General features: G+C 47.1%; 1 protein-coding gene and 1 pseudogene across 1 annotated transcript; both read left to right on the forward strand.

Annotated features, from left to right (window-relative positions):
• Positions 1–1,099: 1,099 nt before the first annotated feature.
• LOC116529940 lies at positions 1,100–2,248 on the forward strand (annotated as a pseudogene).
• Positions 2,249–5,812: 3,564 nt separating this feature from the next.
• On the forward strand, positions 5,813–7,378 carry LOC116529937 (actin, cytoplasmic 1-like). The gene has a single exon (XM_032247876.1). The coding sequence runs from the start codon at positions 5,893–5,895 to the stop codon at positions 7,018–7,020; it is 1,128 nt and encodes a 375-aa protein (XP_032103767.1). The 5' UTR covers positions 5,813–5,892; the 3' UTR covers positions 7,021–7,378.
• Positions 7,379–14,757: the final 7,379 nt, after the last annotated feature.

A 14,757-nucleotide genomic window follows, 5' to 3' on the forward strand; every position in this document is an offset into this window, starting at 1 on the left:
TCCTTGTCCAAGTTTTGCCCCAAGATTATATTATTCTCAATTAGATAGGTCTTCTTTTTCTTTTATTATACAAATACTCATCAAACTTTTATAAAAATCGATTCCATCCTATCACCTTTGCTAGCCTGACTTCTACAGTTTTGCAGTGGCCTCCAGGTTTTATGGCATTTGCAAGCTCCTGTCCTGGGGATACTGGGGAGGTGTACACCCCATAAAGCCAGGGATACAGACACAGATCAGCAGCAGACTCCCCCACCCTCCAGCATCCTTTCTTTTTTTTGAGACAGAGTCTCACTCTTGTCACCCAGGCTGGAGTGCAGTGGTGTGATCTCAGCTCACTGCAACCTCCGCCTCCTGGATTCAAGTGATTATCCTGCCTCAGCCTCTGGAGTAGCTGGGATTACAGGCACTTGCCACCACACCTGGATAACTTTTTTGTATTTTTATTAGAGACAGGATTTCACCTGTCCTCATCAGAATCACTGGATCATGACTGACCCCTAGAGGTGGCTTCTCTACTTAACTGTCAGCTCATGGGCTGGAATGTGACCCCCAAAGCTGCTGTAGAAGCTTCCACCCATCCTGGATCACACTTGCCATCTGTGGGGGAAAGTTCTATCCTTTGTCTTGTTAGCCCAGCCAGCCTTAGAGGCATTCAGCAGATTGGAAAGCCTAAGCATGTGCTGTGCTGGGCAGGGCTCCCCTTGACTTTTTTGGGGGGTGAGTTGGAATGCATTTCAGCTCCTAGCATGCCGCTGTTTATTCCCACCCCTCATCCCTGGCCCCCTACACATTCACAAGTACAAACACAGGCACAATCATGGGCACACACCGCCCTGGATAGTACCATTTCCAGCCTCTGCAGGGCGGTCTCCTTATGGGGAAGTTAATGAGGCACTAAAGAAGGCTCAGGGGTCAGGGAGGACCTCTGTCGGAAAGAGGCTCCTAGACCTGGTTCTGCCTCTGACTTCCTGGGGGTCTGTGAGAAAGTTGCTTCCCCTCTTTGGTCCCAGTTTCCCCAGCTGAGAAATGGGGGGTTGAGCCAAATGGTCTAAGGTTCCGGGAACCTCTAAGTCAGAGCCCATAGCTGGTGGTCAAGATGAGGGAGAGGCCCTTGGGGTCAGCCAAATACCTGAGAGGCAGGACAGGCCCAAAGGTGAGCAGCCTGAGCACATCAGCTGGGCCCGGAGCTGGAACATGATCCCCACAGCGTGTAGAGCAGCCCTGAACTCAGGAGCCCGCTCGCACCTGTCCCATGGGCCTTCAGAGATGTGGGGTCCAGCCTCCCCTAATGTTGCAGGGCAGGGGCTGGGAGCTGCAGATTCTGACCCCACATTTGTTTTAGACATGCCAGATGAGCTGGGGCAAGACACACCCCTCTCTATGAAATGAGCAGTCAGTCCAAATAGGTACGCCATGAAGGGCCGTGGAACAAACCCAGCTGTACCCTGGGGATAGACGGGCTTCCAGGGTACTCAAGCTGCTGGCCTCTGTGGGAGAGGACAAAGGTATGAGAGGCAGGGCTCAAAATCTAGGCCCAGCCTCCACAGGAACCCCCTCTGGAGAGCCCAGGGCAGTCCTGGAAGTGCAGCAGGCAGCAGGTGCACTAGGGGCATGTTTCACAAGGCACCCAATATTGCATCTGCTCAGAGAGGCAGCCAGCTGGAAAGTGGATGCAGTAGGCAGGGTGGTGGCTGCTCCCTATGGCCAGGAGTCCAGCCCAGCACCCACCCAAGTCCGCCTCAGGCCTGCTCAATTGAGTCATCCATGCTCTGGTCCCTCTGGGCCCACCCACAGAGGAAGGGCTTTGGGGTGACTGGGTGAGCTAGCCCTTGCAGGAGGATGTAATTGACTCCTGAGCCTGGACAGCCAGGCAGTCTCTCCCCCGCATCCCCACCCCACCTCTCCAGCCCCCTCATTCCCCAATTCTCCCACCTGCTGCCCTGCCCTGGCACGTGTGTCCGCTCACTCTCATCTCTTTTCCTGCTCCCAGGCTCACCTGATCACATGTCCTTGACTCTCCTCTGAGTCTCCCTCTTTCCAAGCCATGCCTCTCTACTTGACACATTCTTCCTGATGGCACCAGAGTACACAAGCTTAAGTCCCTGCCCCTCACCTTTACTCCCAGGCATGGAAGGGAGAGGACATGAAGAGCCAAACGCCACTTGGCAGAAGATCTGGAGTATGCAGAGGGGCAGATCTGAGGCTGCGAAAGCTCTGGGGGTTCCCTGCAGGAGGCTGCATTTAAACTGGCTCTTGAATGTGGCTCTGAGCTGAGACCTCTCCCTGAAGCTCCAGACCAGGAGCCAGCTGCCAGCTGGACTCCTCCATTTGGTGTCTCAAAGGAAGCTTGCACTCTGGAGGCCTAACTCTGAACCCAGAAAATTCCCCCATCTCAGAGCCCTGTTTCTTCTTAGGGAAATCACCATCTCATACCCAGTTCGGAACCAAACCCACATTTGAGGAAGGGGGCTCCTGCCCTGCCCTTCTCTGCACTGTGAGTGCTCTGGATGAAACCATGCTGAGGGGGAAAGAGCTCTCAATGCCAAGCCGAACCATGTGAGGCTTAACTCCAACTTTAGCTCTGAGAGCTGTGGACAGGGAGGAGCCCTAGTCCAGTTTGCTGTAGAAAGACCAGCCGGCCACTGTCTGGTACATGGGTGGCAGAGGCAGAGTATGGATGGAGAGACAAAGAGGGCCGGACTGGGGAGGTACGGACATGACAGCCTCTGTAGGCCCAGCTCCTGTGTCCCAGTGAGTGGCCTCTGCAGGCCCAGCTCATTCCTCACAGCGGCCTTCCAGGCCCAGTTCTTGGAAGCCTTTTGGTGGCCCCTCCAGACCCAGCTAATGCCTCTTGTGGCCTCTCCAGGCCGAGGTGCTGCCTCCCAGCTTCCTCTCCGGGTCCTGCTCTTCCTCCTTGCTGTGTCTACAGGCCCACTTCCTGCCTCCCCTCGCAACAACCTCTGTGGACTCAGTCAGCTCCCGCCCAGTTTCTGACAGCCTCTGTAGGCCCGAAAGGTCCTCAAGTCAAGCTCTCCAGGCCCACCCAGCTCATGCCTCATGGTGGCCTCTCCAGGCTCAGCTCCTGCCCTCCAACGGCGTCTCCAGGCCCAAAACTTCCCCAAGTTGGCTTCTCTTGGCCTGGCTCTGGCCTCCTCCCAGTGGCCTCGGCAGGCTTAAATGGCCTTGAAATCAGCCTCTCCAGGCCCAGCTCCAGCCCTCCCAGTGGCTCTCCGGGCAAAAAAATTTCTGACGTGGGCCACTCCAGGGCCAGCTGCTGCCTCCCGTCTGGCCTCTCCAGGCTCGGCCTCTGCCTTCCTCATGGTGGCCTCCCCAGGACCAGCTCTTCTTCTTCACTGGGTCTTCAGGCTCAACTCCTGCCTCACAACAACCACGTTTGTCCCAGCTCCTGCCCAGCTCCCAGCAGCCTCTGTAGACTTTAGTTTTTTTCAAGTCAGGCTTTCAAGGCCCTCCTTCAGCTTACTGGCAGCCTGGACAGACCCAGATCCTGCCTGACCACATCCTCTTCAGTGCAGCTCTTCCCTATATGGGCCTTTTCTGGCCTTGTTAGTACCTGTTTTTCAGCCATTTTGGCAGGTCTTTTCCTTGCCTCACAGTGGCCTCTTCAGCCCCATCCTCAGTGTCACATCTCCCTCTCAAGATTCAGCTTTTTTTTTTTTTTTCCACAGTGGCCTTTCTTATACCAGCTTGTGCCTCACCATGGCCTCTGCTGGCTTATCGTCTGCCTCTTAGTGGACATTTCAGGCTCATCTCCTGCCTCTTCATGGTTTTTTTCTGCTCTGCATTTGCCTCACAGTGGCCTCTTCTGGATCCAGCTCTATAGGTCTTTGAACATCAACAGCATCAAAAAGCCCAAAGCTGCCAGGCGCGGTGGCTCAAGCCTGTAATCCCAGCACTTTGGGAGGCCGAGGCGGGTGGATCACGAGGTCAAGAGATCGAGACCATCCTGGTCAACATGGTGAAACCCCGTCTCTACTAAAAATACAAAACATTAGCTGGGCATGGTGGCACGTGCCTGTAATCTCAGCTACTCAGGAGGTTGAGGCAGGAGAATTGCCTGAACCCAGGAGGCGGAGGTTGTGGTGAGCCGAGATCGCGCCATTGCACTCCAGCCTGGGTAACAAGAGTGAAACTCCGTCTCAAAAAAACAAAACAAAACAAAAAACAAACAAACAAAAAAAGCCCAAAGCTTCCCTGGACTCTCATTTGTTCACTTTTTAGCAGTGCGCCTTGGCTAAACACCTGTCTCTACTTTTAACCTGGAGAGTGTATTTTTGACAGATTTGTAGTAAATTCTGCCTGTCTTTTTATAGTGATGTCTCTTTTATTTAGTGTCTCATGGTTTTTCTTGTCTTCTGGGAATTCAGAGGAGAATGGGCCTCTACTTGGGCTGTTTGTCTTTGCCCTGGACGCGGTAGCTTCTCATTTCATGTCTTCTTTTTTTATATTTTTTACAGTTAATTTTTTTCCTTAGGGTCTTGCTCTGCCTCCCAGGCTGGAGTGTCATCGTGTGATCATGGCTCCACTGCAGCCTTGGCCTTTTGGCCTCCACTGATTTTCCCAAGTCAGCATCTTCAATAGACTACAGGCATATGCCACCATCCCTGACTAATTTCTGATTTTGTTTGAGAGGTTCGTTCTCACTCTGTTGCTTAGGCTGGCCTTAAACTTTTGGACATAAGCAATCCTCTTGCCTGGGCCTCTCACCCAGCTGAGATTACAAGCATGAGACATCATCTGTGGCCTGTCGTTTCCTTGCCATGAAGTATTAAGAATTTACTTTTTGATTAATATACTATGATTATATACATTTGTGAATAAATAGATATTTTAAAGTTTTCTGGGATACCAATTTTTTCTTTTCTTCTTTTCTTTTTTTATTTTGAGTCAAGTTACTGCTTTGTCATTCAGGCTGAAGCACAGTGGTGTGATCTCAGCTTACTGCAACCTCTGCCTTCTTGGCTTAAGTCATCCTCCCACCTCAGCCTCCTGAGTAGCTGGGACCCTAGGTACAAGCCGCCATGCCCATCTAATTTTTATATTTGTTGTAGAGATGGGGTCTCACCATGCTTCCTGGGCCAGTTTCAAACTCCTGGGCTCAAGTGATCCTCCCCCCTCAACCTCCCACTGTGCTGGGATTACAAGTGTGAGCCACTACACCTGACCTGCCATTCTCTTTTCATGGATCATTAAGAATTAACCTTTTCATTAGTATACTATAAATATATATGTAGATATGTATGTATATATTTATATGTGAATATGTGTGTATATGTTTACATAGCATACACACACTCCCATATATACATTGTGACAGAGGTAGTCCCATACGTAGAAATTGATAAGCTTCTTCCAGCTTTTGAAACCACCCTTAGCACAAGCACGAAAGAAGTACAAATTATCATTATTAATGACCATGGACCAAGATGACCATGACTCAATAGTACTTTGCAGCTCAACCACTTTCCAGCAGAGCATCTCAAAGGGCTGAATATATCTGAACATCATACTCTTTCACATAGATGAGGATGCTTTGTAATTATTACATCTCTTGAGAACTCAGTGTGACCCTTATCAGTGTGAAATCAGAAACTATTTCCCAAAGCATAGAGATGTTGAATAACAGGTTTGGTCAGGAAATAGTTATTGCATTTGATTTGTCATGACAAGCTCCTGGCCTAGGTAGAGGGAATATTGCAGAAGTGTGTGTGTGTGTATGTGTGTGCGTGCGCGTGCACCTGTGAACATTCTTGCACACCGATGTGGGGGTAGAAGTAGGGGGTTAAGACCGCCGAGACCGTGTCCACCCCACGAGCACAGAGCCTTGCCTTTGCCGTTCTGTCACCCGTCCACACCCGCCGCCAGCTCACCATGGATGATGATATGGCTGCACTTGTTGTCGACAACGGTTCCGGCATGTGCAAGGCCGGCTTCGCGGGCGACGATGCTCCCCGGGACGTCTTCCCCTCCATCGTGGGGTGCCCCAGGCACCAGGGCATGATGGTGGGCATGGGTCAGAAGGACTCCTACGTGGGTGATGAGGCCCAGAGCAAGAGAGGCATCCTGACCCTGAAGTACCCCATCGAGCACGGCATTGTCACCAACTGCGACGACATGGAGAAGATCTGGCACCACACTTTCTACAACAAGCTGCGTGTGGCTCCTGAGGAGCACCCCGCGCTGCTTACTGAGGTCCCCCTGAACCCCAAGGCCAACCGTGAGAAGATGACCCAGATCATGTTTGAGACCTTCAACACCCCAGCCATGTATGTGGCCATCCAGGTCGTGCTTTCCTTGTATGCCTCTGGCCGTACCACTGGCATCGTGATGGACTCTGGTGATGGGGTCACCCACACTGTGCCCTTCTATGAGGGGTATGCCCTCCCCCACGCCATTCTGCGTCTGGACCTGGCTGGCCAGGACCTGACTGACTACCTCATGAAGATCCTTACCAAGCGTGGCTACAGCTTCACCATCACAGCTGAGCGGGAAATCGTACGTGACATCAAGGAGAAGCTGTGCTATGTAACCCTGGACTTCGGGCAGGAGATGGCCACGGCGGCCTCCAGCTCCTCCCGGGAGAAGAGCTATGAGCTGCCTGATGGTCAGGTCATCACCATTGGCAACGAGCGGTTCTGTTGCCCTGAGGCGCTCTTCCAGCCTTCTTTCCTGGGCATGGAATCTTGTGGCATCCAAGAAACTACCTTTAACTCCATCATGAAATGTGACGTGGACATCCGCAAAGACCTGTATGCCAACACAGTGCTGTCTGGCGGTACCACCGTGTACCCTGGCATCACTGACAGGATGCAGAAGGAGATCACCGCCCTGGCACCCAGCACGATGAAGATCGAGATCATTGCTCCTCCCGAGCGCAAGTACTCCATGTGGATCGGTGGCTCCATCCTGGCCTCACTGTCCACCTTCCAGCATATGTGGATCAGCAAGCAGAAGCATGAGGAGTCCGGCCCCTCCATCGTCCACCACAAATGCTTCTAGGCGGACTGTAACTTAGTTGCGTTACACCCTTTCTTGACAAAAACCTAACTTGTGCAGAAAACAAGATGAGATTGGCATGGCTTTATTTGCTTTTTTGTTTTGTTTTGATTTTTTTTTTTTTTGGCTTGACTCAGGATTTAAAAACTGGAACGGTGAAATTGACAGCAGTGGGTTGGAGCGAGCATCCCCCAAAGTTCTACAATGTGGCTGAGGCCTTGATTGTGTACATTGTTTTTTTTAAGTCATTCCAAATAATCGTGAGATGCATTGTTACAGGAAGTCCCTTGCCCTCCCAAAAGCCACCCCACTTCTCTCTAAGGAGAATGGCCCAGTCCTCTCCCGAGTCCACACAGGGCGGGTAACAGCATTGCTTTTGTTGTAAATTATGTAATGAAAAACTTTTTAAATTTTGCCTTAATACTTTTTTTATTTTGTTTTATTTTGAAAGATTTTAGCCTCTGTGGCTACCCCTTTTTTTGGTCCCTCAACTTGAGATGTATGAAGGCTTTTGGTCTCCCTGGGAGTGGGCGGAGGCAGCCAGGGCTTACCTGTACTCTGACTTGAGACCAGCTGAATAAAGTGCATACCTTAAAAATGAAAAATAATAATAATAATAAAAAAACAAGTAGGGGGTTGAATTTGATAAAACCAAAAGGGGCAGGCTGTGGGAGGGGCGCTTGTTTTGGCAGCAGCTGTGTAACTCTAGAGTTAAGAAATAATTGTAAGCCTCAGTTTTGTCTCCTGGAAAATAAAGATTATAATTCCTGCCTTGATATGTCAATTAGGTGGTCCACTACATGCAAAACATCCAGCATATAATAGGTGCTGAATAAATACTGCTTTCTGCAGCTCATTCTTAATCACTGCTTATTTTAAGAAGTTTAGAATAACAAAGACTTTTGTAAAAATTATTTGTAATTATTATATAAAATCCAAGTCGTATAGAAAAGTACAGAGGCTGGGCATGGTGGCTCATGCCTGTAATTCCAGCACTTTGGGAGGCCAAGGCAGGCAGATTACTTGAAGTCAGGAATTCAAGACCAAAATGAGCAACATATCAAGATCCGATCTCTATAAAAAATTAAAAACCAGTTATGATAATGCACACCTGTAGTCCCAACTACTTGGGAGGCTGAGGCAGGTGGATCACCAGAACCCAGCAGTTTGAGACTTCAGCCTGGGCAGCAGAGTGAGACCCTGTCTGAGAGAGAGAGAGGGAGAGAGAGCAGAAAAGCAAGTAATAAATCATGAAATTATGGCTAGGCACGATATCTCACGCCTGCAATCCCAGCATTTTGGGAGGCCAAGGTGGGCGGATCACTTGAAGTCTGGTGTTTGAGACCAGCCTGGCCAACATGGCAAAACCCCATCTCTACTAAAAATTCAAAAATTAGCCAGGTGTTGTGGTGGGTGCCTGTAATTTCAACTGCCTAAGAGGCTGAGGGGTGAGAATTGCTTGAGCCTGGGAGGCGGAGGTTGCAGTGAGCAAGATTGTACCATTCCACTCCAGCCTAAGCAACATCTTGAGACTGTCTCAAAAACAAAAACAAAAACAAACAAAAGGTGATAATTAATTCAAAACTCTTTGTGCGAATAGGTAGTTAAGATAAATAAATGGATTAAAACTACGTATTTTGTGTGTGTTTTAGTTTAAATATATGTAACTTTTATTTTGCTTGATACAACAGAATCTCAAGAAACAGAAGCTGAAGTAAGGTGGCAACATTTCTGAATTTCAGTTAGATGCCTATGTGCAAGTGATACCTTTTCATTCAACATTCATTAAAATTATGAAAAGAGACAAAAGTGTCATAATTCTTTTTAATCTGCAGTTTCTATTTTCAACTACAGCTGCTTCAAAATCTATTTCCTATTTTTGAAATTGGTGCATATTTGAGATTTTCTATTTAATGCATGTATACTTGGATGACATCTTTCTTGGGAGAATGTTCTTGATTCATTTTCTGTGTTTTTAGTTCTTTAAGCTCTGACTCTGTTGTTGTCTGGTTCTGGCTGGGGCTATGGGAAGGTCTGAGGCTGGCTGGAGGTTCTTCTCACATATGCGTTATGTTTTCCTGCTGAAACCAGTGGAGTACTTTTTTTTTTTAATCATTGAAGTTCAATAGCTTAGCCAGATGGCTCTAGGCCAGTCATTCTGTATTAGTTTTTCCAGGTATATGGTGTGCCCTTTGACTACTGATTTGTACTTCTCTATCTCTGCATTCCTTCCTTTCCTCCTTTTTCACTCTCTCCTTTCGATCCTTCCCTTACTTTCTCCCTTCCTTCCTTTCTTCCTTCATTCTTACATTTCTTCCTTTCTTTCGAGACAGGGCCTTGGTCTGTCACCCAGGTTCTTGAACAAAGTGGTGTCATCATAGCTTACGGCAGCCTCGAACTTCTGGGCTCAAAAAATCTCCCCACCTCAGCCTCCCATGTAGCTGGGACTACCAGCATGCATCACCACACCTGGATAATTTTTGTTACTTTTCTAGAGATGGGGTTTTGCTATGTTGCCCAGGCTTTTCTTGAACCCCTGGCCTCAAGCTATCCTGCCACCTTAGCCTCCTAAAGCACTGGGATTATAGGTGTGAGCTACCGTGCCCAGCCCTGCCTTTTTTTTTTTTTTTTTTAGGTTCTCTAACTCAGGGTCACCAATTGACAACCCAGTGTTTGACTACTATCTCTAATTTCCATAACTTTTTTCAGTTGCTTTAATGTAGCTCATTTATCCTCTGATTCACTTTGTTTATTTTATTTTATTTTATTTTTTTGAGATGGAGTCTTACTCTGTCACCCAGGCTGAAGTGCATTGGTGCAATCTTGGTTCACTGCAACCTTTGCCTCCCAAGTTCAAGCGATTCTTCTGCCTCAGCCTCCCAAAGTAGTTGGGATTACAGGTGTACACCACTACACCCGGCTAATTTTTGTATTTTTAGTAGAGATGGGGTTTTGCCATGTTTGCCAGTCTGGTCTCAAACTCCTGACCTCAGGTGATCCACTCACCTTGGTCTCCCAAATTGCTGGGATTACAGGTATGAGCCACCACACCTGGCTGTCACATTTTCTTTATTTTTTCTATTGATGGAAGGAGACTTATGTTGATTCCAATTCTTCACTATTGTGAATAGTTGGCTGCAATTTTTTTTACATTTGTCATCTCTTCCCTTGAATATGAACTTAGTGCCTTGCTTCTGTAAGTAGAATACAGTGGAAGTGTTGCTCATGACCTGCCAAAGTTAGGTCATAAAAGATGATACTGTTTCCACTTGGCTCTCCTTCCTGGGATGGGTGCGCTTAGAACCCATTCACCATTTTGTGAGAAAGCCCAGGCCATGTAGAGAGGTTACGTGTGGGTGTTCCACCAGATAGCCCCAGCTGAAGCCCTAGCTGACAGCCCACATTAACCAGGAGATATTTGAGCAAGGAAACTTTCAAGACTATTCTAACCCCATATTTTTTGAAGGCAACTACATCCTAAGCCAGAACTGCCTAGGTGAGTCTAGTCAGCCTCCAGAATTGTGAGAAGACTAATAAGTATCATTGTGATTTTATACCTTGGGGTGGTTTTTTGTTGTTGTTTGTTCGTATGTGTGTGTGTGTGTGTGTGTGTTTGTTAGTTTGTTTTCTGAGATGGAGTCTCACTCTGTCCCTTAGGCTGGAGTGCAGCGGCATGATCTCAGCTCACTGCAACCTCTGCTTCCAGAGTTCAAGTGATTCTCCTGTCTCAGCCTCCTGAGTAGCAAGGATTACAGGCATGTGCTACCACACCTGACTACTAAAATTTTTGTATTTTTAGTAAAGATGAGGTTTCATTGTGTTGGCCAAGTTGGTCTCTAACTCCTGACCTCGTGATCCGCCTGCCTTGGCCTCCCAACTGCTGGGATTACAGGCATGAGCCACCATGCCCAGCTGGTATGTTACATAGCAATAAGTAGCAAATACACAAAGTCATCTCCCAATATAAATATTATGTCACTTCTCCACTTGACAGCATTTAATGGTTTAGAATTGAGTGTAAAATAAAGACAAAACCCAATCCTGAATCCATCTGACAAGGGATTAATAACCCTTGAGTATATAAGGAGCTCAGGGGAAACAAAATCAATAGAAAAAAAGCTCTAATAATCTGATTTAAATGGGCAATAGATCAAAATAGACATTTCTCATAAGAAAACATACAAATGACAAACCAATATATGAAAAAGTGCTCAATATCACTGATCATCAGAGAAATGCAAATTGAAACTACAATGAGCTAACATCCCACCCCAGTTTAAATGGCTTATATCCAAAAGTCAGGCAGTAACAAACACTAATGAGGAATGTAAATTAGTGCAATCACTATGGAGAACGGTTTGGAGGGTCCTCAAAACACTAAAAAGAGTACTACTTTATGACACAGTAATTCTACTGCTGGGTATATACCCAAAAGAAAGAAAATCAGTATATCAAAGAAATATCCACATTTCTATATTTATTGCAACACTATTCACAGTAGCCAAGATTTGGAAGCAATCTAAGTGTCCATTAACAGGTGAATGGATAAAGAAAATGTGGTACATATACACAATAGAATACTATTCCACCACAAAAACGAATAGAATCCTGTTATTTGCAACAACACGGGTAGAACTGGAGATCATTAAGTTAACTAAAATAAGCCAGACACAGAAAGACAAATTTTGCATGCTCCCAGTCATTTGTGGGTGCTAAAAATTAAAACAATTGAACTCATGGAAATAGAGAGTGGAATGATGGTTACCAGAGGCTGGGGAGGGTAGTGGGCTGCAGGGGTGCACAGGAATAATTAATGGGTACAAAAATACAGTTAGAATGAATAAGATGTAGTACTTGGTAGTACAACAAAGTGATAATGGTAAACAATAATTTATTGTATATTTTAAAATAGCTGAAAGAGGCCAGGTGTGGTGGCTTATGCCTGTAATCCCAGAACTTTGGGAGGCTGAGGCAGGAGAATCACCTGAGGTCAGGAGTTTGGGACCAGCCTGACATGGCAAAATACTGTCTCTACTAAAAATACAAAAATTAGCTGGGATTGGTGGTGTGCACCTGTAGTCCTAGCTACTCAGGAGGCTGAGGCTGGAGAATCACTTGAACCTGGGGGTGGGGTGGGGTGGATGTTGCAGTGAGCCGAGATTGCACCACTGCGCTCCAGCCCAGGAGACAGAGCTACACGCCGTCTCAGAAAAAATAAATAAATAAATAAATAAATAAAAGAAAGAAAAAAGGAAAAGAGCATAACTGAATTGTTTGTAAAACAAAAAAAGTATAAATGCTTAAGGTGAGGGGTATTCCATTTACCCAGATGTGATTATTGCATACTGCATGACTGTATCAGAAAGTCTCATGTACCCCATAAATGTATACACCTACTATATATCCAGAAAAATTAAAAGTAAAGCATTTTTAAACCCCCAATCTTGGCCAGATGCAGTGTGCAAACCTGTAATTCCAGTGCTTTTTGAGGTCATGATGGGAGGATCACCTGAGTCCAGGAGTTTGAGACCCACCTAAGCAACACAGCAAGACTCCTGTCTCTAATAACAATGAAAAACAAATTAGCTAGGCCTGGTGGGGTTTATGCCTATAGTCCCAGCTACTTGAGAGGCTGAGATGACAGAATACCTTGAACCCAGGAGAGGTTGAGGCTGCGGTGAGCTATGATTGTCCCACTGAACTCCAGCCTGGGTGACAGAATGAGACCATGTCCCTTTAAAAAACAAACCAATCCTAGCATGATCTGACCCTGCCTGCCACCTCTATTCTTTTCCTCTTGCTCATTGTGCATCAGGCATCTGGGCTTCTTTTCTGCTCCTGTAAATGCCAGGTGGTTTCCCTCTTCAGGACCATTGCACATGCTCTTCCCTGCCTGAAGTGGACTTCCCACACCTCCTGCCATAGCTGGATTTTTCTCATGTTTCAGACCTCAGCTCACACATCACCGCTGCAGAGAAATTCTTCCTCACCCCATGAAGGGGGAATCATCCTCCTCTGCATTGCCTCATCCTGCCTGGTTCTCTCAAAGCAGATATCACACTCAAAATTCAGCTTGTTATTTCTTGAATTACTTGTCTGCATGTTCTCCTTTCAAATTCACACTGAATCAGAACAGAAACTCCCTATGGCAGGAATCTCATCTTGTTCATTCTTAGAACCTAATCTAGTAATTGCACATAGTAGGCACACAATAAATGTTATTAGAATGAATAAGTGTTAAGGGGCTGGTCAAGGTGGCTCATGCCTGTAATCTCAGTGCTTTGGGAGGCCAAGGTGGGTACAGGAGTTCGAGACCAGCCTGGCCAACATGGTGAAACCCATCTCTGCTAAAAATACAAAAATTAGCTGGGTGTGGTGTTGCAAACCTATAATCCCAGCTACTTGGGAGGCTGAGGCAGGAGAATGGCTTGAACCTGGGAGGTGGAGGTTTCAGTGAACCAGAGGTTGCAGTAAGCCAAGATTGTGCCACTATATTCCAGCCTGGGCAACAGAATGAAGCTCCACCTCAAAAAAAAAAAAAAAAAGGTAAAAGGTATGAATAAGCATCAAGGAAGGGAGATTTTGTGATTTGCTACCTTTTCATGGAAATCCTACTTAACATTGACATTTTCTATTTGATGGTATTTCTTTTTTTTTTTTTTTTTTTTTTTTGAGACGGAGTTTCGCTCTTGTTGCCCAGGCTGGAGTGCAATGGCGCGATCTCGGCTCACCACAACCTCCGCCTCCCGGGTTCAGGCAATTCTCCTGCCTCAGCCTCCTGAGTAGCTGGGACTACAGGCACGCGCCACCATGCCCAGCTAATTTTTTGTAGTTTTAGTAGAGACGGGGTTTCACCATGTTGACCAGGATGGTCTTGATCTCTTGACCTCGTGATCCACCCGCCTCGGCCTCCCAAAGTGCTGGGATTACAGGCTTGAGCCACCGCGCCCGGCCGATGGTATTTCTATAATAGAAAATTGAAACTGAGTTAACTAAAAAGAAAATGAGGCTGGGCATGGTGATTCATGCCGGTAATCCCAGCACTGTGGGAGGCTGAAGTGGATGGGGAATCACGTGAGGCTAGGAGTTTAACACCCGCTTGGGCAACATACAGGGACCCCTGCCTCTGCAAAAATAACTTTTATTTAACCAGTTATGCCAGGTACAGCGGCTCACGCCTATAATCCCAGCACTTTGGGAGGTTGAGGTAGGTGGATCACCTGAGATCAGGAGTTTGAGACCAGCCTGGCCAACATGGCAAAACCCCATCTCTACTAAAAAGAGAAAAAAATAGCCAGATATGGTGGTGAATGCCTGTAGTCCCAGCTACTCGGGAAGCTGAGGCAGGAGAACCGCTTGAATCTGGGAAGCAGAGTTTGCAGTGAGCCAAGATCAGGCCATTGCACTCCATCCTGGACAAGAGTAAAACTCCATCTTGAAAAAAAAAAAAATAAGGCCGGGCGCGGTGGCTCAAGCCTGTAATCCCAGCACTTTGGGAGGCTGAGGCGGGTGGATCACGAGGTCAAGAGATCGAGACCATCCTGGTCAACATGGTGAAACCCCGTCTCTACTAAAAATACAAAAATTAGCTGGGCATGGTGGCACGTGCCTGTAATCCCGGCTACTCAGGAGGCTGAGGCAGGAGAATTGCCTGAACCTAGGAGGGGGAGGTTGCAGTGAGCCGAGATCGTGCCATTGCACTCCAGCCTGGGTAACAAGAGTGAAACTCCGTCTCAAAAA

The sequence above is a fragment of the Sapajus apella genome, unplaced genomic scaffold (genome assembly GCF_009761245.1).
Source record: "Sapajus apella isolate SASKATOON/1434 unplaced genomic scaffold, GSC_monkey_1.0 scaffold64, whole genome shotgun sequence".
NCBI lineage: Eukaryota > Metazoa > Chordata > Mammalia > Primates > Cebidae > Sapajus > Sapajus apella.